This window comes from Puccinia triticina, chromosome 13A (genome assembly GCF_026914185.1).
Source record: "Puccinia triticina chromosome 13A, complete sequence".
In the NCBI taxonomy this organism is placed as follows: Eukaryota; Fungi; Basidiomycota; class Pucciniomycetes; order Pucciniales; family Pucciniaceae; genus Puccinia; species Puccinia triticina.
Window position 1 is genome coordinate 2,342,147 of NC_070570.1, and position 21,051 is coordinate 2,363,197.

Sequence of the window (21,051 nt, forward strand, 5' to 3'; positions counted from 1 at the left end):
TTGGTTTCGGATTGTCATCATTGCCAATCAATCCTAGATGCGGGACATTGGATGAGTGGAGAAGCTCTACGACGCATGTTCTGTTTGATTTTAATTCACAGTCCCCCAGCATCACCACAAGCAATACTCAAGGAGTTTATCAATGTTTTATCCAATGATTGTTTATACAATCTCAAGCATAAATATCATGTGCGGAATTCAACCAACAAGGAGCGTCAGTCACTCTGCTATTATCGGATCAAAGCCATCCTGAGTGAACACGGCAAGACTCTTGACTCTGTAGGACTCAACAACATAGCACATCACAATCACCTCTGGGACATATTTGATCACCAGTCGGTCGCTGAGGCCTCTCAATGTTCATGAGAATACGGAAATCAGCTGGAAAAAGAGATCACCATCGACGGAGTCACTCCGCATTGCAAAAGTTATCATTTGGGACAAGATCTCAATGCAGATCAGATTTGCAGCCGAGGCGGTGGACCGCGCATTCCGGGAGTTGATGGAAAACAAGGAGCCATTTGGTGGTAAAATTGTGATTTTCAGCGGTGATTTCAGACAGACTTTCCCTGTGGTGCCTGGCGGCAGTATAATGGAACAGGGACGCTGTTGCATAATCAACTCAGCGATCTGGGGCAACGTCCACTATTTCCAGCTCACACAGAACCTCTGGCTTATCAACAGCGGTGACCCCGACTTGATGAACACCAATTTATTATTCCATGAGTGGCTTTTGTCCATTGGCAATGGTTCAGATCAAACCGAGTTTACATCTGACATTGAACTCAGATTCGGCAATATCTACAAGCATTCCAACCAAAGGATCCTTGCAGAACGTACAATTACAATGGCTTACGGTGACATTCACATGTTAACAGAATCCACAGCAGACAAGAGCCGTGCAACATACTTTGGTAACCGTCTGATCTTGGCACCTTTGAACTCCGACGTGAACCAGATCAACCGTATGTGCCTAGCCTTGATAACAACACCAGTCTTTGTCTCACACTCAATCAAACAAATGCGGAATGAGGAGGACGTACAGGATAGTGACGAGGCCATCCCTGAAGAGGTGCTTTGCACCTTTTCCATACCCGGTTTCCCGGAAGCCAACCTTGAATTAAAAGTCGGTATTCCGGTCATACTACTCCGTAATCTTGATCTCAAACAGGGCCTCTCAAATGGCACACAAATGCTGGTTTTACAAATCAGAACAGACGCACTCTGCTGCAAAGTCATCACAGGAAGCCGTGCCGGCGACAAAGTCGCAATCCCCAAACTAACCCTCATACATAAACCAGATAGAGTTTACGCTGTGACATTTTCTAGAAACCAGTTCCCCGTTGCAATTGCTTTCGCTCTGACCATCAAAAAAGCTCAAGGACAATCACTCTCAAAAGTATTGGTATATCTCCCGCAGCCGGTGTTTGGACACGGGCAACTCTATGTAGCATTATCACGAGTAACGAGTCTAGCGGGTCTATCTATCTGTATGGCTCAGGAGTCCAACTCTAATGTAAGCGTGACATCTAACGTGGTGAACCTTGACATCATCAGGAGAAGTCAAGATCAAGCTGCTGGGGATAGTTAGTGCTCTCCTCACAATCAAATTCTACATACATGATCTAATAATTTCTTCATACCCGATGTGATTGTTTGCAGTTGCGTAGCACATGTATTCAAAAGTAATCATACAGCTTAACTTGCCCTATGACAAGATTCCCCTCCAGAGAGGTATGCAAGTCAAGGGGTAAAAGCAAACATGGTGGATTTGACCATGCAGCAAACACAGGACTTTATACCATTTGGATCTATGGCCAAGTTGTGGTTTGTTCAACACCGACAGGGCGCTCTGATGTATATACACCGTACGGATGAGAAGGAATCAGAGCACGTTTCAAACATATTATTCATTGTATATACAAAATAATTAAAATGTGTCAGTATGCCCCAATGTAGAGTTTCAAGTGAGGTGTGCAACTTGTTCCAGATCCAAGTTCCTAGGGGACTGGGGCGCTCGCCGCCCCGTCTCCCCTAGTATGAGAGTGAGCATAAAGGTTATTGCAGATAAGAGGGATGATATGGTATGTTATAAAAGTGTAAGGGTGATGATAATGGCTAATGGGTGATATCTGTATAACTGGTGGGTACTGAACTGAGGGAAAAGCAACTGGGGGGGAGAGAGCTCCTTATATAGAAAAATGTGAGGGATTTTAGCTACAAGGGGGACCCTGGATGAGGGATTTTAGCTGGTGGGCCGCGTACAAGTGGTGTCAGAAGATACTAAACACAGGCAAAAAGTGGGGTGAGAAATGAAAGATGATGTCAAACTATGCAAGGAGTGCATAAACAAAGCAGGGAAATTTCAAATACAGGGGTACCTCATGCAAGGGGCGCATGAGTGGTGTCAGACTAATGCAAGGAGTGCAGAAATGGGGTCAGAGGACTGCATGCAGCTGCAAGGGGTGCGTAAATGAGGTGGGGACATGTCAAATACAGAGGAAATGGGGTTGGTCCCCTGCATATGCAGTGGAGATAAGAGGGATAGAAAAGAGTATGTGTTTGGCTGGGGCTGAGTATGCGTATACCTGGGAAAGGTGACTTGAGGGTTGTGACAGGTTGATGACTGGGGTTGGCCATGTCCATGAGGGTCCAAGAGGGTGTAACTTCCAATCCAACGGGGTTCCAGTGACGCTGTGGTAAGCCAATCCTGATCTACCCAGAAAACCAGCAACCATCAAAGCCCAAGGCCCTCAACATCCCCACTCAATGGTCATACCCTGGATAATAATATTCCCTCTTCCCACACTCCCCCTCTCTTGGATAAACCTTCTCCCTAGTCTCAAACATCTACCCAGATCACATGTTACCCCCTTCTTCTAGTGTTGCCTTAGAACCATGTGCTCAAAGATGTATAAGCACCCTTGAAACCCTTCACCCTCCAAACCCAACATGATACACATTATACTAGACACAGACCCAAACTCCACCTAGATTATCACTTCCTGAAACACTTCCTGAAACACCTGACTCCTCCTATCTTAGATCCCTAGATTATTACTTCCTGAAACACTCCCTGAAACAACTGACTCCTCCTATCTTAGATCCCTAGATTATTACTTCCTGAAACACTTACTGAAACACCTGACTCCTCCTATCTTAGATCCCTAGATTATTACTTCCTGAAACACTTCCTGAAACACCTAACTCCTCCTATCTTAGATCATAGAATATTCTACCCCTGTTATGTCTCACATATCCCCTCCTCCAACTAGGAAGATTGCACCATAGCCCCAGAAGATGGCATCATCCCCACCCAATATTACACCATCATGTGACTCCTTGACCCACTACTCTGACCACATGGCTGTTTCATCCTATAAAAGTAGAATGTTCTATGCTTCCCTTCAGGTTATCCTTGTTTCCTCATGGCTCCTCTTTCTTGTGTATATAAACTGGGTTGTTTTCCTCTTCATTTGTTCCCCATCAGATCCTGTCAAAGTAATTCAGATCACTGGTCACCTATCATTAGCCTTGCTTATGCCAATAAATCAGATTGGACAAGCTTTTTATCTGTGTAAAAAATATTAGATTAGTAGAAAAGTAACCCTCAAGACATACCTCAAGAATCCTCTATAGCCACACCTTTCCATAAGAGTCCACACTCTTATATCTTTTTCTTGTTCCCAGAGAGGCAGCCCATTAAAGCACCATTCCCTCTCCAGCTCTATTCATCCCAAGAGTAGTTCCACAACGCTTCCAGTTGTGAATAGGGGTAAAATTGGCTGTAGAATCCATTTCTGAGGTCCATTTGGTGTTATCTTGAGGCCTAGGGTGAGTAAATATATGTATGAGAAAAAAAATTGATTTTTCACTTTTCCGTCTACCACACCGCCTCCGTACCCCCAATCCCCTCTACTCCTACTGGATTATCTGCTAAAAGGTGCAAGCGCCGCAGATATCGCAGTCTCATTTCTCCTCATGTTCTATCCACCTTGACCTATGTAACAAATTACTTACCCGTTCCCAGCGCTGGACCTTTGAACCCGTTTGTCTCCTCTATCTCCCACAACCTCCACCAGTACTCTGTCCCTTTGTCTTTCTCCTTCAGTTCCCTTTTCTCTCTCCGGTGTGGTGGCCAGTATGGTGGGCAATTTCAGATTCAGTTTCCGCCCCAACGGCATCAGACCTCAAGATTCACAGCTTTGAGAACCTCAAGAATCAAGCCCCCCCACTTCCAGGCCCTTTCTCTATACTGTTTTCCCATCATTTCTTTCCTTTTCCGTTCAAGACTCTTTCCCCCCCCTCTTGTTTATTTTCTTGGTCCTAACACAGCTTGTGCTGTGGGTTTTATTCCTTTTCTTTGGTTTTTGATCTATTTCTCTTATTTCTCTGTCTGGTTTGTGTCATCTTTCTATCTATTCTTATGCTGTTTTTTTTTTTTTTTTTTTTTTTTCTATTCTGCTGAGCTCTGTTGTGCTGTCCTGTTTTGATTCTCTTTTTTTTTCTGTTTTCTTTTGTGTTCTTGTCTATTTGTGTTGTGTTGTGTGCCCGCGCATGGCGCGCAAGGATATGATGAAATGTATGTGACATGTTGTCTCCCCAAGTCCAAGTTCGCAGAACTTGGAGGAGGGGAGTGGCATGGCATTCTGATCCGCCATCCAGAGTCTTTGATCATCACAAGCCAGCATTTTTCAACAAGTACAACCTTCATCAAGAAAACCCCGCCATCGAGAATCTAACCCTCGACAAAAACCCACTCAAAACCACTTCCCCACCACAAGCTATCAACTTGAATCCCCAGACTCAACTCCGGATCATCCAAGAGGGCAGCCACCCAGCACTTTTCCCCTCCCAGCGCTGTCGCCGGCCTAGCACCGGTCGAAGCTCCATACCGGAGCCTTTGACGACGACCAAGTTTCTTCTTGTTGTCCTTTTTAAGCTCGCCCTCGGGGCCGTTGATGTCTGTGATCTGTTTCGCCGTCGCCGTTACTGCTGCCAAATTGGAGATGCTGTTTTTTATATTAGTCATGCTCTTGGCAGTTTTAGCAAAAATTTCCTCAGCAAAAATTTATCCCTTTGGCAAGGGGCTAGCGGTTAGGTGTGATTGGCGTAATTTGCCAAAGTCGTGGTTCCGAGTTTGCTTTGCTAGCCGCGAAAATTCCTGGGACTTCTTGCGCAAGCTGAGCGGCGTTAGTCCTTGGTGTCCTGAGCGTTGATCTTGGTTCGGTGGCGTTTGCTACTGGCCGGTCCCGGTTTTCCGCTGTCTTCTAGGTCTGGGCTCCGCTTGTGGGTGCTCCGGCTACGCGCCGCGCTGTGCTCCCTGCGGTGTGCCCCGCGCCCGTGCCTCTCGACGACTCCACTGCCGCCGCTCCTTGGACTCTGCTCCCCTCCTGCTGCGCTCCCGGGAAGCGCCCATGAAGAGGTTCAACTTGTTCAGCTGTCAAAAACCTCTGGGATGAACATGAGAAGCATTTGCATTTATTGGCTAGATTGAACACGCAGTCCCTCCTGCGGCAAACTTAACAAAGTCCCTTGAGACTTCGGGGGTGAACTCGCGAAGCAAGCTTCCGTCAGGAGGGACTTACCCCTTAGCTCCCCAAACTTGTGACCAAGAATGGATTTTCAAGGTATTTTGTTTATTTTTTCTACAGCTCACCCACCACATCCACTCCTTGTTTATTAGCTCAATGTCATTGGAACATGCTGGAGAAAAGAGTACAGATGTGTACATCTCCCATGATCCCCTCTACATTCTTGTGTAGAGCAAACTGTGGAAAGTGTGTTGGTGAGCACAGACCCTTTCCGTGCAAAGCCTCATTTTGTGTATATTTCAAGATGTCTTTTGGACCAGAAGGAATGTGAAGTTGCCCAAATTCTGTAGGTTGGACAGGCACAAGCTAATCTTTCACCTAAGCAACTTTATTCCAAAGAAAGACATGGAAGAAAGGAATTATAGAAGTTTGAAAACTCGTGCCACCTGAATTTAGAATCTTGCCCCCGCAAACGCAAGTCCCTCCTGCCAAGGGCTGTCGGAGGCTTGCTTTGCAAAACACACGCCCGCAGCAGAGGGACTTCGTTAAGTTCGCTCCTGCGGAGGTCACACTTTGCCTGCAAGCGGTGAATGTTGGCAGAAGGAACTTGATTTTTTGCCAAATTCCCAAAATTTCCAATAATCTGCCAGTGTCAGCCTTAGAGCCAGTGCAGCTGGCCTCAAGTCTGCCTTTTTCTACTCCATTATATCTAAATTACTTTATATCTTTTTTACCTTAAGGTTTAACCTTGATCTGACTTCAGATTCTGTTTTCTCATGTAATCTTAACCCTAGTTACAACTTACCACTTTCCAATAACTCTACCCCTTCATAGAGTTCTTGAGTTGTGGCACACATGCGCAGCAGTGACGTGTAAGCGCTACCAGGCGCTCCGAACCACATGTACATGTGTGATTATGTCATCCAACTTTGAAAATTTTCAAAGTCAGGATCCCCCATGCAGCTGGAGGATCCACAGACTTCAGCACACCAGAACCACACCCCAGATAACCCCAGGATCACCACCAAAGAGATTACCACTCTCCCAGTATACCTACCGTCACAGGCGCCTAGGATATTGACAGTAAGTAACCGCTTTCACTGAACCTTTTTTATCTCAGAAGGTTGATCTCTTACTTGCTCTGTAGTTTCTTAGGTGAATGGGCCCATCTGGTATATTACTTTCTGGTAGCCATTCATCTCTATCTGCGGATAATTTTTTATATCTGACCAAGTAGAGTCTGATGTCTTTTCCTTGTATTCTTTCTTTCTTGTCCTTCAAGATTTTATGTACTCTTAACTGTCCTGAGGGTGGAGTTTCTTCTATGGGGACAGGTTGCGGAGGGGCTAATTCTTCTTCTGGCCTGACTTTGTAAGGTTTGATCAGGCTTACAGGAAAGACAGGATGTTTCCTAGATAGTTCTTCACTAAGAATGACTTCCGCTGCGTTTTTACCATGTAATTGCTTAATGGTGAATGGTCCTATGAATGGAGGCTTAAGTTTTCTGCTACCACCTAAATAATTAAAATTTACCATGGATAATAGAACTTTTTCTCCAATTTTGAACTCTGGTTCTTTATGGCTTTTATCCCATCTTCCTTTGTTATATTCAACAGAATCATCTACACATTTCCTGGCATGTTGGTGAGTTGAGTCTAGCATCTTTTTGAAGTCAAGAGCGGTAGGGTGCAGATGAGGTAATTTGTTGTTAAGATTGTCTTTGGGCATACGTGGGATCCATCCTCTTTCTAGTACATATGGGGCTACTTTAGTAGAGGAGTGTTTGCTACTATTGGATGCAATTTCAAGGGCTGGTAAAAGGCTTACCCAATCGTGAGTGTATCCATCATGATTTTTAAATTCAAAACCAAAGGAGCAGAATCTGTGCAACATATCCTCTAGAGTCTGGATCATTCTCTCTGCTAATCCATCCGTCTGGGGGTGATAAGCTGTAGAGAATGCCAATTTAGTGCCTAGCATGTCGTGAAGGTTCCTCCAAAATTCTGAAGTGAATTTAGGATCTCTGTCACTAATGATAATCTTTGGAATTCCTACGTCAGCCATGATTCTGTTCCAAAATAGCATAGCTACTTCCATAGCTGTGTCATCTTTGTGATTAGGGATGAATCTGGCCCTCTTGGAAAACCTGTCTACAACAACAAGGACTGAGTTGTAAGAATAGGGTCCTCCTGGGGGCAGTCCTGTAACAAAATCCATGTTTACTATTTCCCATTTTTCCGTGGGTTCTGCAATTTTCTGGAGCAGTCCAAATCTTTTACCAGTCTGTTTGTTCCCTTTCTGGCATGCATCACAGGATTGGATGTAATCATGTACTTGTTCCTTCCAGTCAATCCACCACGCAGTTTGTTTGATTCTTTCCACTGTTCTCTCTTCAGAGAAGTGGCCAGTATTGACATTATCATGGCATTCCTTGAGGATATCTTTGATCTGATCTTTATCATTTAGTACCAAAACGCTAGAGTGTTTATGTTTGAAGTAAAGAAGTCCATCTAGCAGCGTGAATTTTCCCAGTTTATAGTGTTGGGCTAAATTTTCTGGTAAGCTAGCAATCAGTTCTGGTGGGCTACTGTCATTTCTCAAGATTTCAACCAATTTGAGGAGTTCACTGTTCTTGTCATAGCTTTTCTGAACCAAGTCATAGAAAGCATTATCTAAGTCACAGGCATGTATCCCTAAGATTGGAAAAATGTCTTCATCTTCAGGGTCATACGCTGGATTATCTGGGTTATTTGGCAAAGCCCATCTACTTAGACCATCCACATTCTTATGTTTGGCTCCTGCTTTATGGATGATAGTCATATGTCCTCTGTACTGTTGTATTGCAATTTGCCATCTAAGCATATGTCTATTAGGAGTTTTCATATTCATGAGGTTCCTTACAGTGGTACAATCAGTGACCACTATGAAGTTAGAGCCCTCTAAGTAGTAATGAAGTTTTTCTGAGGCCCACACCAGTGCTAAGCATTCCATTTGACTGGCGCCATATCTCTTTTCTGAGTTTTTTATTTGTCTAGATATAAGCAGAACAGGTATCTCAACAGGTTTATCATCTATGAAAAATTCTTGGTGTAATGCGGCACCCAGACCATCTAAACAAGCATCAATATACAATATAAAGGGTTTATTTATGGTGTTCAAAGTTGGTTTGCATAATTTTATGCATGCATGAATCATAAAATCATAAAAACCTTTTTGCAGGGGCTATGACTGTCTGATTGTGTAATACAAAATTTCCTCACCAAAATATTTTGGATGTACTTCGCGCACTGCAAAAAACTCGTCGCGCACTGCAGGGGGCGTCCACTCGACGTCCCGGCCACAGTGCGCGGAAGCTCAAAATGCTTCGCGCACTGCAAATGAAAAGCTTGAAATTCTCATTTTTTTTCTGCCAGCCGGCAGAGGGGATCTTTCTTGCCCCTTCTCCATTTTCTTGGGGTATTTGGACCCCCCAGCATGACATAAAAAAAGGATGATAAAAAAATACAAAAAATAAGCGGAGCGCCTCCCCGGGTCGCACCCCCCGGGGATTTTTAACCTGCTAAAAAGCCATGGATTGGGTACCCAGCCCCTTGAAAACAGAGTTCGAGGGGCAGAAGTACATACCCCATGACTTCGCCGTGCGGATGGCCGGCACAGGCTGGTCCCGGAGCGGAGTACATGCACACTCCCCCAATGACCGGCCAGCACGCACGTGGAGTGCAAATCACCGGTCATCGAGGGGATTACGTACTCCTCTCGATGACCGGAACGGTCCCGCTTATCGAGAGGAGTAAACACATCTCTCGATGACCGGAACGGTCCCGGTTATCGAGAGGATTAAATACACCACTCGATGACCGGAACAAACCGGGGCATCAAGAATATAATCATCTTGATGACCGAGTCTGCTGCGGTCACCGAGTAGAGAAACACTCCCTCAATGACCGGAGCGAACTGTTCAAGGAGAGGATTGATGAACGGTTCGCTCCGGTCATCGAGAGGAGCACTTAATCCCCTCAATGAATGGAACGGACACGGCCATCAAGAGGAGGAACACTCTTGATGACCGGGTCTGTTTCAGTCGTTGAGAGGAGCAGTGTTTACTCCTCTCGATGACCGTGACCGGGTCTGTTCCAGTCGTCGAGAGGAGCAGTGTTTACTCCTCTCGATGACCGTGACCGGGTCTGTTCCAGTCGTCGAGAGGAGTAAACAATCCCCTTGACGACTGGAACAGACCCGGTCATCGAGGGTGTTCCTCCTCTTGATGTCCGGGTCCGTTCCGTTCATCGAGGGGATCAATTGCTCTCGATGACCGGGACTGTTCCGGTCATCGAGCGGAATGCTTAGTCTCTCGATGACCTGGACTGTTCCGGTCATCGAGAGGTGTGTTTACTCCTCTCGATAAGCGGGACCGTTCCGGTCATCGAGAGGAGTACGTAATCCCCTCGATGACCGGTGATTTGCACTCCACGTGCGTGCTGGCCGGTCATCGGGGGAGTGTGCATGTACTCCGCTCTGGGACCAGCCTGTGCCGGCCATCCGCACGGCGAAGTCATGGGGTATGTACTTCTGCCCCTCGAACTCTGTTTTCGAGGGGCTGGGTACCCGATCCATGGCTTTTTAGCAGGTTAAGAATCCCCGGGGAGGCGCTCCGCTTATTTTTTGTATTTTTTTATCATCCTTTTTTTATGTCATGCTGGGGGGTCCGAATACCCCAAGAAAATGGAGGAGGGGAAAGAAAAATCCCCTCTGCTGGCTGGCAGAAAAAAAAATGAGAATTTCAAGCTTTTCATTTGCAGTGCGCGAAGCATTTTGAGCTTCCGCGCACTGTGGCCGGGACGTCGAGTGGACGCCCCCTGCAGTGCGCGACGAGTTTTTTGCAGTGCGCGAAGTACATCCGAAATATTTTTATGATTCTATGATTTATGCATGCATAAAATTATGCAAACCAACTTTGAACACCATAATTGTAGTCTGGTTGGGACAGTACGGGGGCGGATGTAACAAACCTTTTAAGCTCTTCATAATCTTGCACTCTGTCATATGTCATCTCAAAGATGGTGTCATTATTACATAGTGCATAAAGACTTTTACTTACATGGGCAAAGCTTGGTACATGTTGGCTGTAATAGCTGCAGAAACCTAGAAATGACATCATTTCTAATTTATTCTGTGGCATAGAGTTAAGTAAGACAGAAGCTACTCTGTTCTGATCAATGGCTAAGGATAGTGCAGAAACTACACGTCCTGAGGCTTTAAGTTCTCCATATCCAAAGTTACACTTTTTAATGGACATCTTTAAACCTGATTCTATGGCCGTGGACAGCACTAGGTTAATTTTCTCCAAATGAGTTTCCCAATCATCAGAGTAAATTATAATGTCATCTATGTACACCATCATCCAACTTTGTCTGATGAAGGATCCAAATACAGAGTCCATCATCCTCTGGAAATGTGAGGGCGCATTTTTGATACCAAAGGGCATTCTTAGGTATTCAAAGATTCCTAGGTGGCAGATAATTCTGAGGTATTTTCTGCTTTCTGGGTCTATAGGGATCTAGTGGAAACCTTTAAGCACATCCATAGTGGTGATGTACTTAGCTTTGGACAGGTTGTGCAAGGAGTGGTCTATGCGGGTAATGGGATAGTAGTCAGGTCTAGTGTAATTATTAAGAGCACGGAAGTCTCCAACCATTCTAGATTTCTCATTATGCCACGCAATTATTACAGGTGTTGTAACTTCAACTTGCTCATTATGTCCTACTTTCCTCAAGACACCTAATTCCTGGAGCTCTTTGATGTGAGTTTCAAGAGCTTCTCTGGACTTGGGGCTTGAAGGATAGGGGGGTCTCTGTAGCTGAGGCGGATAAGGTTTGCTCACTGTGAGTTCTAGTTTCATGTCGTGACCTTTAATATTACCAATGGGTTCTTCAGTAGTACAAAAGGCTTCTTTGTGCTTGAAACAAGATTTCAGAACATCAAGTTTTTTATCTTCCGTCAGGATTTCACTAACAGCAGCTTGGGACAAGTACTCTTCTTTAAAAGAGTGTAATTCCTCTTGGTACTTCACATTATTAGTATTAAGTTGGTCCGGGAGTTTAATATTAATATTGCAAATCTGGAACTTTCTTTTCCAGTCTCCACCCATGGTGTAGAATCTGTCTTTGCTTTTAAATATGTCTATTCCATACATGCAGAATGTATCATTACCTAAGATCAAGTAATTACATACAGCATCTTGTAAGACAACAAATTCCACATTTAGTCTAAGGGAGCCTTTGGAGTGCGGGAAGATCAGTGGCATAAGTACTACTCCTACTGGATTCCACCTGTGGCCGTAAATTTTTACCATTCCAAATGGAAGAAGATGTGTCCCCATCCTCCATTCAGAATGGAAAACATGTGGAGCTGGTCCCACCCAGCTCTGACAGCTCAGCTCAGCCAGCTCTTTCCACTGCACCAAAGACCAGCTCCACCAGCTCTTATGTGCATATGTCAGCTACACCAGCTCCAACAACTCAGCTCAACCAGCTCCACCTCCCATGATAAATCAGCTCATCCAGCTCTGTTGGCACACCAAAACCCAGCTCACTCAGCTCACTTTTTCACTGCAATCCAGCTCAACCAGCTCCATGCATCACTGCCATCCAGCTCGACCAGCTCCATGGCACCCTGCCGTCCAGCTCAACCAGCTCCATGGCTCACTGACAGCCAGCTCAACCAGCTCCGCTTCCCACTGACAGCTCAACCAGCTCCTCTTCCCACTGAAATCCAGCTCATCCAGCTCCATGGCTCACTGCTGTCCAGCTCAACCAGCTCCATGACTTGCTGTGGTCCAGCTCAACCAGCTCACCCAGCTCCTTGCATCACTGCCATCCAGCTCCACCAGCTCCATGGCTCACTGCCATCAAGCTCAACCAGCTCCTTGGCTCACTGACAGCCAGCTCAACCAGCTCCTTTTCCCACTGACAGCCAGCTCAACCAGCTCCTCTTCCCACTGACAGCCAGCTCAACCAGCTCCTCTTCCCACTGACATCCAGCTCAACCAGCTCAACCAGCTCCTTGCATCACTGCCATCCAGCTCAACCAGCTCCATGGCTCACTGCTTTCCAGCTCAACCAGCTCCTCTTACCACTGACAGCCAGCTCAACCAGCTCCTATTCCCACTGAAATCCAGCTCAAACAGCTCCTCTTCCCACAGACAGCCAGCTCAACCAGCTACTCTTCCCACTGAAATCCAGCTCAACCAGCTCCCTCCCACTGACAGCCAGCTCAACCAGCTCTCATTCCCACTCACATCCAGCTCAACCAGCTCCTCTTCCCACTGACATCCAGCTCATCCAGCTTAACCAGCTCCTTGTATCACTGCCATCCAGCTCAACCAGCTCCATGGCTACTGCTGTCCAGCTCAACCAGCTCAAACAGCTGGACAGCCCACTTCCATCCAGCTCAACCAGCTCCATCAATTGCTGTGGTCCAGCTCAACCAGCTCACCCAGCTCCTTGCATCACTGCCATCCAGCTCAACCAGCTCCATGGCTCACTGCTTTCCAGCTAAACCAGCTCCATGACTTGCTGTGGTCCAGCTCAACCAGCTCACCCAGCTCCTTGCATCACTGCCATCCAGCTCAACCAGCTCCATGGCTCACTGTTGTCCAGCTAAACCAGCTCCATGGATCACTGCCATGCAGCTCAACCAGCTCAACCAGCTCCGTGTTTTGCTCCCATCCAGCTCAACAAGCCATATGGCTCACTGCCTTCCAACTCAACCAAATCCTCTGCCTACTAACAGTCAGCTCAACCAGCTCATCTTTCAGCTCCTCCAGCTCCATCAACCCAGCTCAACCAGCTCCACCTCCCAGGATAAATCAGCTTCTCCAGCTTTGTTGGCACAACAAAAACCAGCTCATCTAGCTCCCTCTCTCATTGGAATCCAGCTCAACCAGCTCCTCTTCTCACTGACAGCCAGCTCAACCAGCTCCTCTCCCTACTGAAAGTCAGCTCAAACAGCTCAACCAGCTCCTTGAATCACTGGCATCCAGCTCCACCAGCTCCTCTTTTCACTGAGAGCCAGCTCATCCAGCTTCCAACTGACAGCCAGCTCAACCAGCTCCTTGCATCACTGCCATCCAGCTCAACCAGCTCCCTGTTCCCAATCCAGCCCAAAAAGCTCAACCATCTTCATTCCTCACTTGCAGCAAGCTAACTCAATCAGCTTTAGCCTTGACATTGAATTTAACATCTAAGATTGTTAGTGGTACTAGTAACAACAGATCATGGGCCCTGGACCGTATCATAAACTTCCAGAATTTTGATGTGTTACTTGGATTATGTCACTAGGAACACATTAACCACTGGATAACGAGATAAAGAGGGGCAAATGGCCCCCTCTGGCTGATATATTTGCTAATATCACCTTCACGTGGGCAGATATTGTGAAGGAAGTTAAAAAGCTTATTGATTGAGATGCAATATAGTAATGCACTTCCATTATGGTTATTGGTAAGTCTAAAGGGGCCCAAGTTTGTTACACTACCATTAAGTTACTGATAAACATATTGTATATACCCACCGTGGCATTGCTACCAGCCACCTCTGCCAGATCCTTAGCCCTTTTACACCAAGCTGAACTAAATCACTGAACTCCCTGGATGACTGCCATCCAAAATTTCCAGAACCTTTCCTCACTACCAGGAGAATAAATTCAGCTCCTCTTCCCTATATAAATAATTTCAGCCATCCTAGAGGGTGATTGAAATAAAATCCATCTGGATGAGCTCTCCCTCCAGGTATAATGTTAAATTGAACAATAAAATTCTCAGTATGTTTAAATTGGCCCAGTTGATCCAGGTCTCAGTCTTCACTGATTACACTCAGGTTTTCTGGAATATAAGCCCCTCCATTAGATAGAGATTCACCTTGCTTCGTGTAAAATGATTACTTAAAAGAATTATATGAATCCCACTTTCCCACTTCTCATTCCTTCTCCTTAGCCCATGTGGAAATCGCAGAGAAAGCATATATTTCAAATTAACCAACCAATCTAAAATATGTTTCTCACCCAATTAATTTATACTTGTTTTTATGCAGACCAATATAATTTCTATTGGGTCTTTGTATCTAATTTTTTTTTGGTGTATGGGTAGTTTGACTGAAATTTTTTATTCTAACAACCACAAAATCAATCACAATCAAATGTTTCACCAATTTTGTTTAGATAAAAAATCCACATTAATACAAATTTCATGTATGGAAACACCTTTGCAAGAATATTCCTTATGCAAATCAGTGGGAGCCTTTGCCATTTTTTGACATGAAATAAGAAAAACATCAGGATTTATCTTTATTAATCTGGGTGGTGCATTCTGAGATGAAAATGAAATAGTATGGGATAACTCTATACATCATCATCATCATCATCATCATTATCATCATCATCATCATCATCATAATCATCATCATCATCATCATCACCACCATCATCATCATCATCAACTTCATGATCATCTTCATCATCTTCATCATCACTCTCCTCTTCATGATTTTCTTCCATTGTCACTGATTTTCTGGTTAGTTTTTCCCACAATCTCTTATTCTTCATGATAACTTGATCCCATTGAGCTTTAACTTCCAAATCCTGGTCTGCATAATCAATCCATTCTTGACTCCAGTTCAACACTTGAATACAGCAAGTGTTCCACATCATCCATCGTCGGCAATATCGCTTTGCAAGGTTTGAAACTACTGAGTGCAGCACTGCCTCTTGAATATTTTTCTCTGCGCAAATATTGACCAAACGCTGCTCAATATCTGAAGGACCATCAAGTTCCTGATTGCCTATATTGATCAAGAATGGTCAATCATAATGAAATAGTAATTATTTTGGTCAATACTTACAGATCTGCAACACTTCAAAGATGGTCTCCAACTTACCTGCCATCTCAATGGCCCATTTCAACGCCTGTCTTGCTTCCCGGGATATACGACGCAATTCATCCTCACAATTTCTTACAGTGAGATAGGCCTGAATTCCTTTCTGAGTATCCAAGTCAACAGCCCACGGTTCATTTGGGTGATCAAGCAAACCAATATTCCAGAATGGATCATTGATTCCCAAAGATTTAACGTTGTCAAATGTTGGTGTTGGTAAATCTTCTTCTGGGGTGAAATCCGAGTTATAATTGGCAGCTCGGTGATTATATGAAATCCATTTATTCTTCAAAAGCTTAATTTTGGTATTCATCTGCTTCTTGAAGCGTCCTTGTACACGTGTTCCTGCTCAAATAACTAGTTATCAGATACTGGCTGAATATTAAATGTTATATGCAAGCAATTATCTAGGTATTTACTGACCTGATCCTCGTTGATCCCATTTCTTCTGCAACTCAATCACTCCAACCCTTGCTTCGTAAAGCTTTGACTTGCTGATTTTGACTTTCATCAAGGCTTTAGCTTCTCCACCTGCATTATTCATTAGTTTTAAGTGACATGGTCATCAGTAACTGATTTTTTCACATGGGAGAGGTTGCTTACTGGAAACACCAGGCAAATTTCGAAAACATTCCAATCCAAGCTGACAAATGATCCTCTCAATCTCTCCTTCCAAAAACAAAAGTGTATTGGGACCCTGTTCCATCTGTAATATCTGAGCTTCAGTCCGATTCCTCCGCCTAGTCTGTCCTATCTCAACAATCTCTTGCCTAGTCAAGAATCACATGTTAGTATTTTTTTGATCCAGATTTCAGAACAAGAGATATACACTTTACTCACTGTGCTTCCCGGAGTTTGTCCTCCAAAAAGACAAGCTCTTCCATTTGTTTCTTCATTTGTAACTCGGTTTCATTCTCCATTGCTCCTAGTTGCATTTCCCTCTGTCAATCCCATTGTCCACTCAAATATGATATTTTGTGACCAGATGATTGCTCAACCTCTACGAGAATCTTCTGTGATTCTATCAAAAGATTTTCAATCTTTATTCCCCTTTCAAAAAGCAGACGGACTAGAAAGTCTTCATCAGCTTTATTTCACTCTATAATAACCAAATGAATAAACCCACAGGCTGACATGTTTCCATTCTCATTGTGATGAATCAATTGAAGATCAATGGAACAAAGCCGGTGGTTCTTTGTGCAGTAGCGAAGTTGGCTGATTAAAGGTGACAAGGAGGCCCACAAACGTTCCATTCCCTCGCCATCAGACATTCCCCAGCCTTCATTTAATCTAGGGTTGTATCGTAGCTGGCAAGTCCATTCGTGCACATATGCGTGGAAAACACTGGTTCCAAAGCTGAGCAGATTTGATTCCCTCTCTTCAGCAAATTGATCTTGCTTTTTTGTGGGATGAAATGAAAATAAATCAGTGATCTTAAAATTTTCCATACATATTAAAATGCACAAAAACTTACTCAAATTATTCCCTTCTCAAGATTAAGGGTGTTCAAAGTTGAAATCATAAAATTTTCAATGCGTAAAATCATAAAATTATAAAACTTTCAAGTGATGATTTCATATGTACCATCCTAGAAATGTTGCTCTGATTTGAGTGCTTGGGTGCAACATATTTTTTTCAGCTTAGAATTTTATGATTTTATGGTGTTATGATTTTATGCAAGTCAACTTTGAACACCCTAATTGCAGCCAATATCATACAAGAATCCCGTTTTCTTGCTTTCTCCATTCACTTCTTTTGTAAGCTGCATCATATGATTAATCATAGTCAAGGGGAAGTGAGATCTGGTAGAAAAAAAAAAAAATTTCTTTGGTTATTTTGTATTTATTTAATACTAGTTAGTCCAAAAAGATATAAATCACATACTTTTCACCACTCTTTTCAATTTTAATCATCTTTATAAGTTGATCATGGCGGCAAGCCATCCCAAATAGTCCAGTATCATCACATCCCTTCCAGGTGCTTGCATTTCTGGTATCGGCAGCAGCTGTGTGTTGCTCAGTACACCGGTCCTAAAATATTCCATAAAAAGTTAAAACCAATGTCAGTGTTTTGTATGTTTGGTTCCAAAATATCAGCTCACAGTGGCTTCCAATGTTGAGCTTGGCTGAATATTTTCCAGTAGATCTACCATGCTAGATACCTCTGATGGTTGAATAAAAAGGCTTGGGGTCTTGAGGCTTTCGGAGATCTCAACACTTGCTTTGAGGTGCCTCCAGTGTTGGAAGTTACCATCCATGCACAAAATATAATCAGGCTCATCTTCCCTTTTTCCAACCACTTCAGGTCCATAGCACTTTGGACAAATATCAGCAATTTTGTCCATTGGACTCATATTCATCACCTCTTCTACTAAATCCTTCTCTCTGCAAAGCATTTCCCGATAAGCATCAACTGCAGAAGACAATGGCTTCCTCCATTCACGTGTCTAAATAAAAATTGTATTCTTTTGAGCATAAATGCATTGTTTTCCCAAATTAATATCACTCACACTAAATGATCCTTCTGAATCGTTGGTCTTGGGGGGAACCAATACAAGAGGGTTGTTTGAATCCAAAAATTCATCAAGAGCTTCAGAGAAGGGTTGCATTGCTACCGCACAATGTTTCCAAAGTATATGGTGTAGTTGTAGAAGACGAATTGAGAATGCTGTCCTGGGAAACCTTGGACTTGCACCTATGTACCCCATCTGAATAAGCCTCACTTGATCTGGTTGGCATTCACAGAATCTGACTTGTGACTCTTTACGTGCTGAAATATTGATTTAATCAACATATGCTTTTGGAAGGGCAGCAAAAAATCAACAGAAGAGCTCAACTTAAAATATCTACAAGCACCACTTGCCGTTCTTGGTTTTCTGGACATTCACATTCAGGTTTCCAGTCTTTATTCCATTTTTCAACATCTCCCCAGCTTGATGTTTTTGCAGAACAGTTGTAAAACCATGAGAACATTTGACTATACACCTCTTCCCACTGTTTTGCATCCAGTTCACGTTTACGCTTGTTACGTTCACCTTGCAGATAGTCAATCAAACCTTGAACTTGTGGGTCATTTGGGTTGGGATTGATATCGTGGTCAATGGGCAAGTTTTCAGGATGTTGGATTGGGTTTTGGACTTGATTTTGATGAGCAGAGCCTGAGGTTTGGGAATCCCCAGTTGTAGGCAGCTGCATCAAATTCATGAATTGGTGACTTGCTTGGTTGGTTTCTTCAGAAAATACCACTCCTTTGCTAGTCTTTGGCTTCCTACATCTCTTCCGCTTGTTCTTTCCTCCGTCACCCTCAAAGCCCCGCATTTTCTATCCCGGTTACCTGATAATAATTATCTGGTGCGTTATCAGCTTATACCAAGTGAGTTTGAAAAGATTTGACAAGTACCATACCTTCTGTTGTAAATGTCTTCCAAGCTGAACGTTGTGGATATTGTGTTATGTAGTTTTGGGAGTTTGCAATCAGGTGAAGTGCCCCTGACACAGAGACACTCGCCCCAAGTTTGCCCTTTGAATGGGCTTGGGCCTTTGATGTTTCAGGATATCCTGGCTCAAAACACTTCAATCCTCACCCTCAAAACACTTCAATCCTCACCCTTGCCTTCCACCAGGCTTGGTACAATTGCAACATCGTGTAAAACATGCATGCGCGTCCGCTGTCCAAAAACAAGGCCCTTATGTTTCCTTTTTCTTTTATCCTGACTATGTTTTTCTATGTTTAGGGCCTTGCCCATTTTGGCTCGTCCTTCACCTGTTTGCTGTTTGTAATTGTCTCACGTTGGTTGTGAATTGGCTGAATCTTAGAACTTATGTACTGAAGCACGTCAATGACGAAACATTCATCATTTAGTTGCATTTTAAAGAGGAAGTTACATAACTGGCCTAAACATGTGATAAAACAATGTTATGATGAAGTGGGAGAGAGGATACAAGAAAGATTGATGCCATATTTTGGTTCCCTCCACCCAGAATCAAACTTCATGAGAGATGGAAGGAATAGGCTGGCTCTTTTATGGCAATGGTCCCCTTTTCAGCAGCTATTCTTGACTCAAATACTCAGGAAGCTAAAGTACTAGAGATTTTGACGTATCCATAATTGAGTATGTCTCAATTCATTGCTGGTGTTTGAAAGCTGGTACTTACATTAACACATGTCATAACGGAAGGGGCGCTTTGAGCCGAATTGTATAGCTGACGCTGGCACCGTAAACTTCTAACAGAGTCGGAAGCAAGAGTGCATTAAAGCGCCGGACGACCTGTTCGCGTGAAGTTGATTGAAGCATTTCACTTCGATGAGAATGGCTGCTTCTTTGTTTGACTCCTTAATTTGTGACAAAGAGCTGTAGGCGAGAGCAGCCAGTGCCCTGGCTGAAATATCAGGCTTGATGTCTTCGTCCATCGCGGATCGGACACCAGGAAAAGAATTGGTTGTTTCATTGAGTGGCGCGGGTGCCTCTGGAACACTGGTCGAGGCGTCTTCTTCATCTTTCATCGCAACATTTTCCTGCGGGGTTGTCGGCTTTTTGGCGAGTTTCGAATCGAAAATACCACCTGAAAAAGCCCCTGTTTCAGCTGGAAAGAAGTATGATAGAGAGAATTTCGACACTAAGACAATGAGCTTACTTTTCGGCAGAGGGGGTAGAACTTCAACAAAAAGATTGATTGCTTGTTGAATTTGACTAAGGAAAAAATGAAATGTTAATAAGTTGCATCACTGCGTAAGGGTACTAAGGAGAGTTTTTGGAAACAGAAACCTACTTCCTATCTTTCCGCATCAAAGCTTGGGTGATAACCGAGGAGTTGCTGGTCAGCTCGAGAGCAAGATCGTGTTCGTCAGGAATCTCCGGAGGAGTCTGCCCAACCAATATGCCATAAACTGTATCAGCAAGACCAGCATCCAGGAGATTGGTCGCTACTTCGGGACTACTCCTGCCGATATTGGTAAATGATTTGAGGATCGCCGAGAAGATATTGTCGCTGATCTTGGTTCCACCGACAGGCGACAGGAGAGCAGTCAGAGACGATAAGACATCCGGCGGTAGCAATTGCTGGAGCTTATCGGGATGATGCCGGTAAGAGTCGGTGACGCGGGTGATAGCAAGGACAGCTTGTTCCAAAACTCTTTGATCTGAGTACGATAATATTTTGCGTAGGATGGGGAATACGTCTCTGATCATTTCGAAACTTTCACTAGATATCGAGCTACAGCAATTTGCAGCTGCTGTGACGGCCGTACGTTGGACATTTGTAGAGAAAAAGTAGAGATACTGCAGGAGTGCTGTCAGCCCCCCTTCCCAAACAATCGATGAGGGCAACTCTTCCGAGATTTTCTCAAGGGTCTGGAAGGCAAAAGGAAATGGGGTGAGTAAAAGGGAGAAGTGTGTAATATAGCTGGGGAAAATCAACAATATACACTCAGAGACTGTTCTGCCAAGTCAATGAAATTTATCTCCAAGAGTTTTGCGCAGAGAACTGGTACGGCCCCATGATGAACAACGGTATGTGCACTGCCGGGTAACGCTTCCATCAAGTTGGCCAGACAGCGGGAGGCTAATAACATCTGTTCGACTTCGGTAC

The 21,051-nt window shown here is 44.1% G+C and overlaps 1 protein-coding gene across 1 annotated transcript in view; it reads left to right on the plus strand.

The window, feature by feature from the left end:
• Positions 1–592: 592 nt before the first annotated feature.
• PtA15_13A253 (uncharacterized protein) overlaps positions 593–21,051 on the plus strand; it is a gene marked incomplete at both ends in the record, with an annotated part of 195,940 nt that continues 175,481 nt past the window's right edge. The window contains one exon of the mRNA XM_053162432.1: positions 593–1,130. Within this exon, the coding sequence (XP_053026408.1) occupies positions 593–1,130 (538 nt within the window). The remainder of the gene's footprint in view (positions 1,131–21,051) is intronic.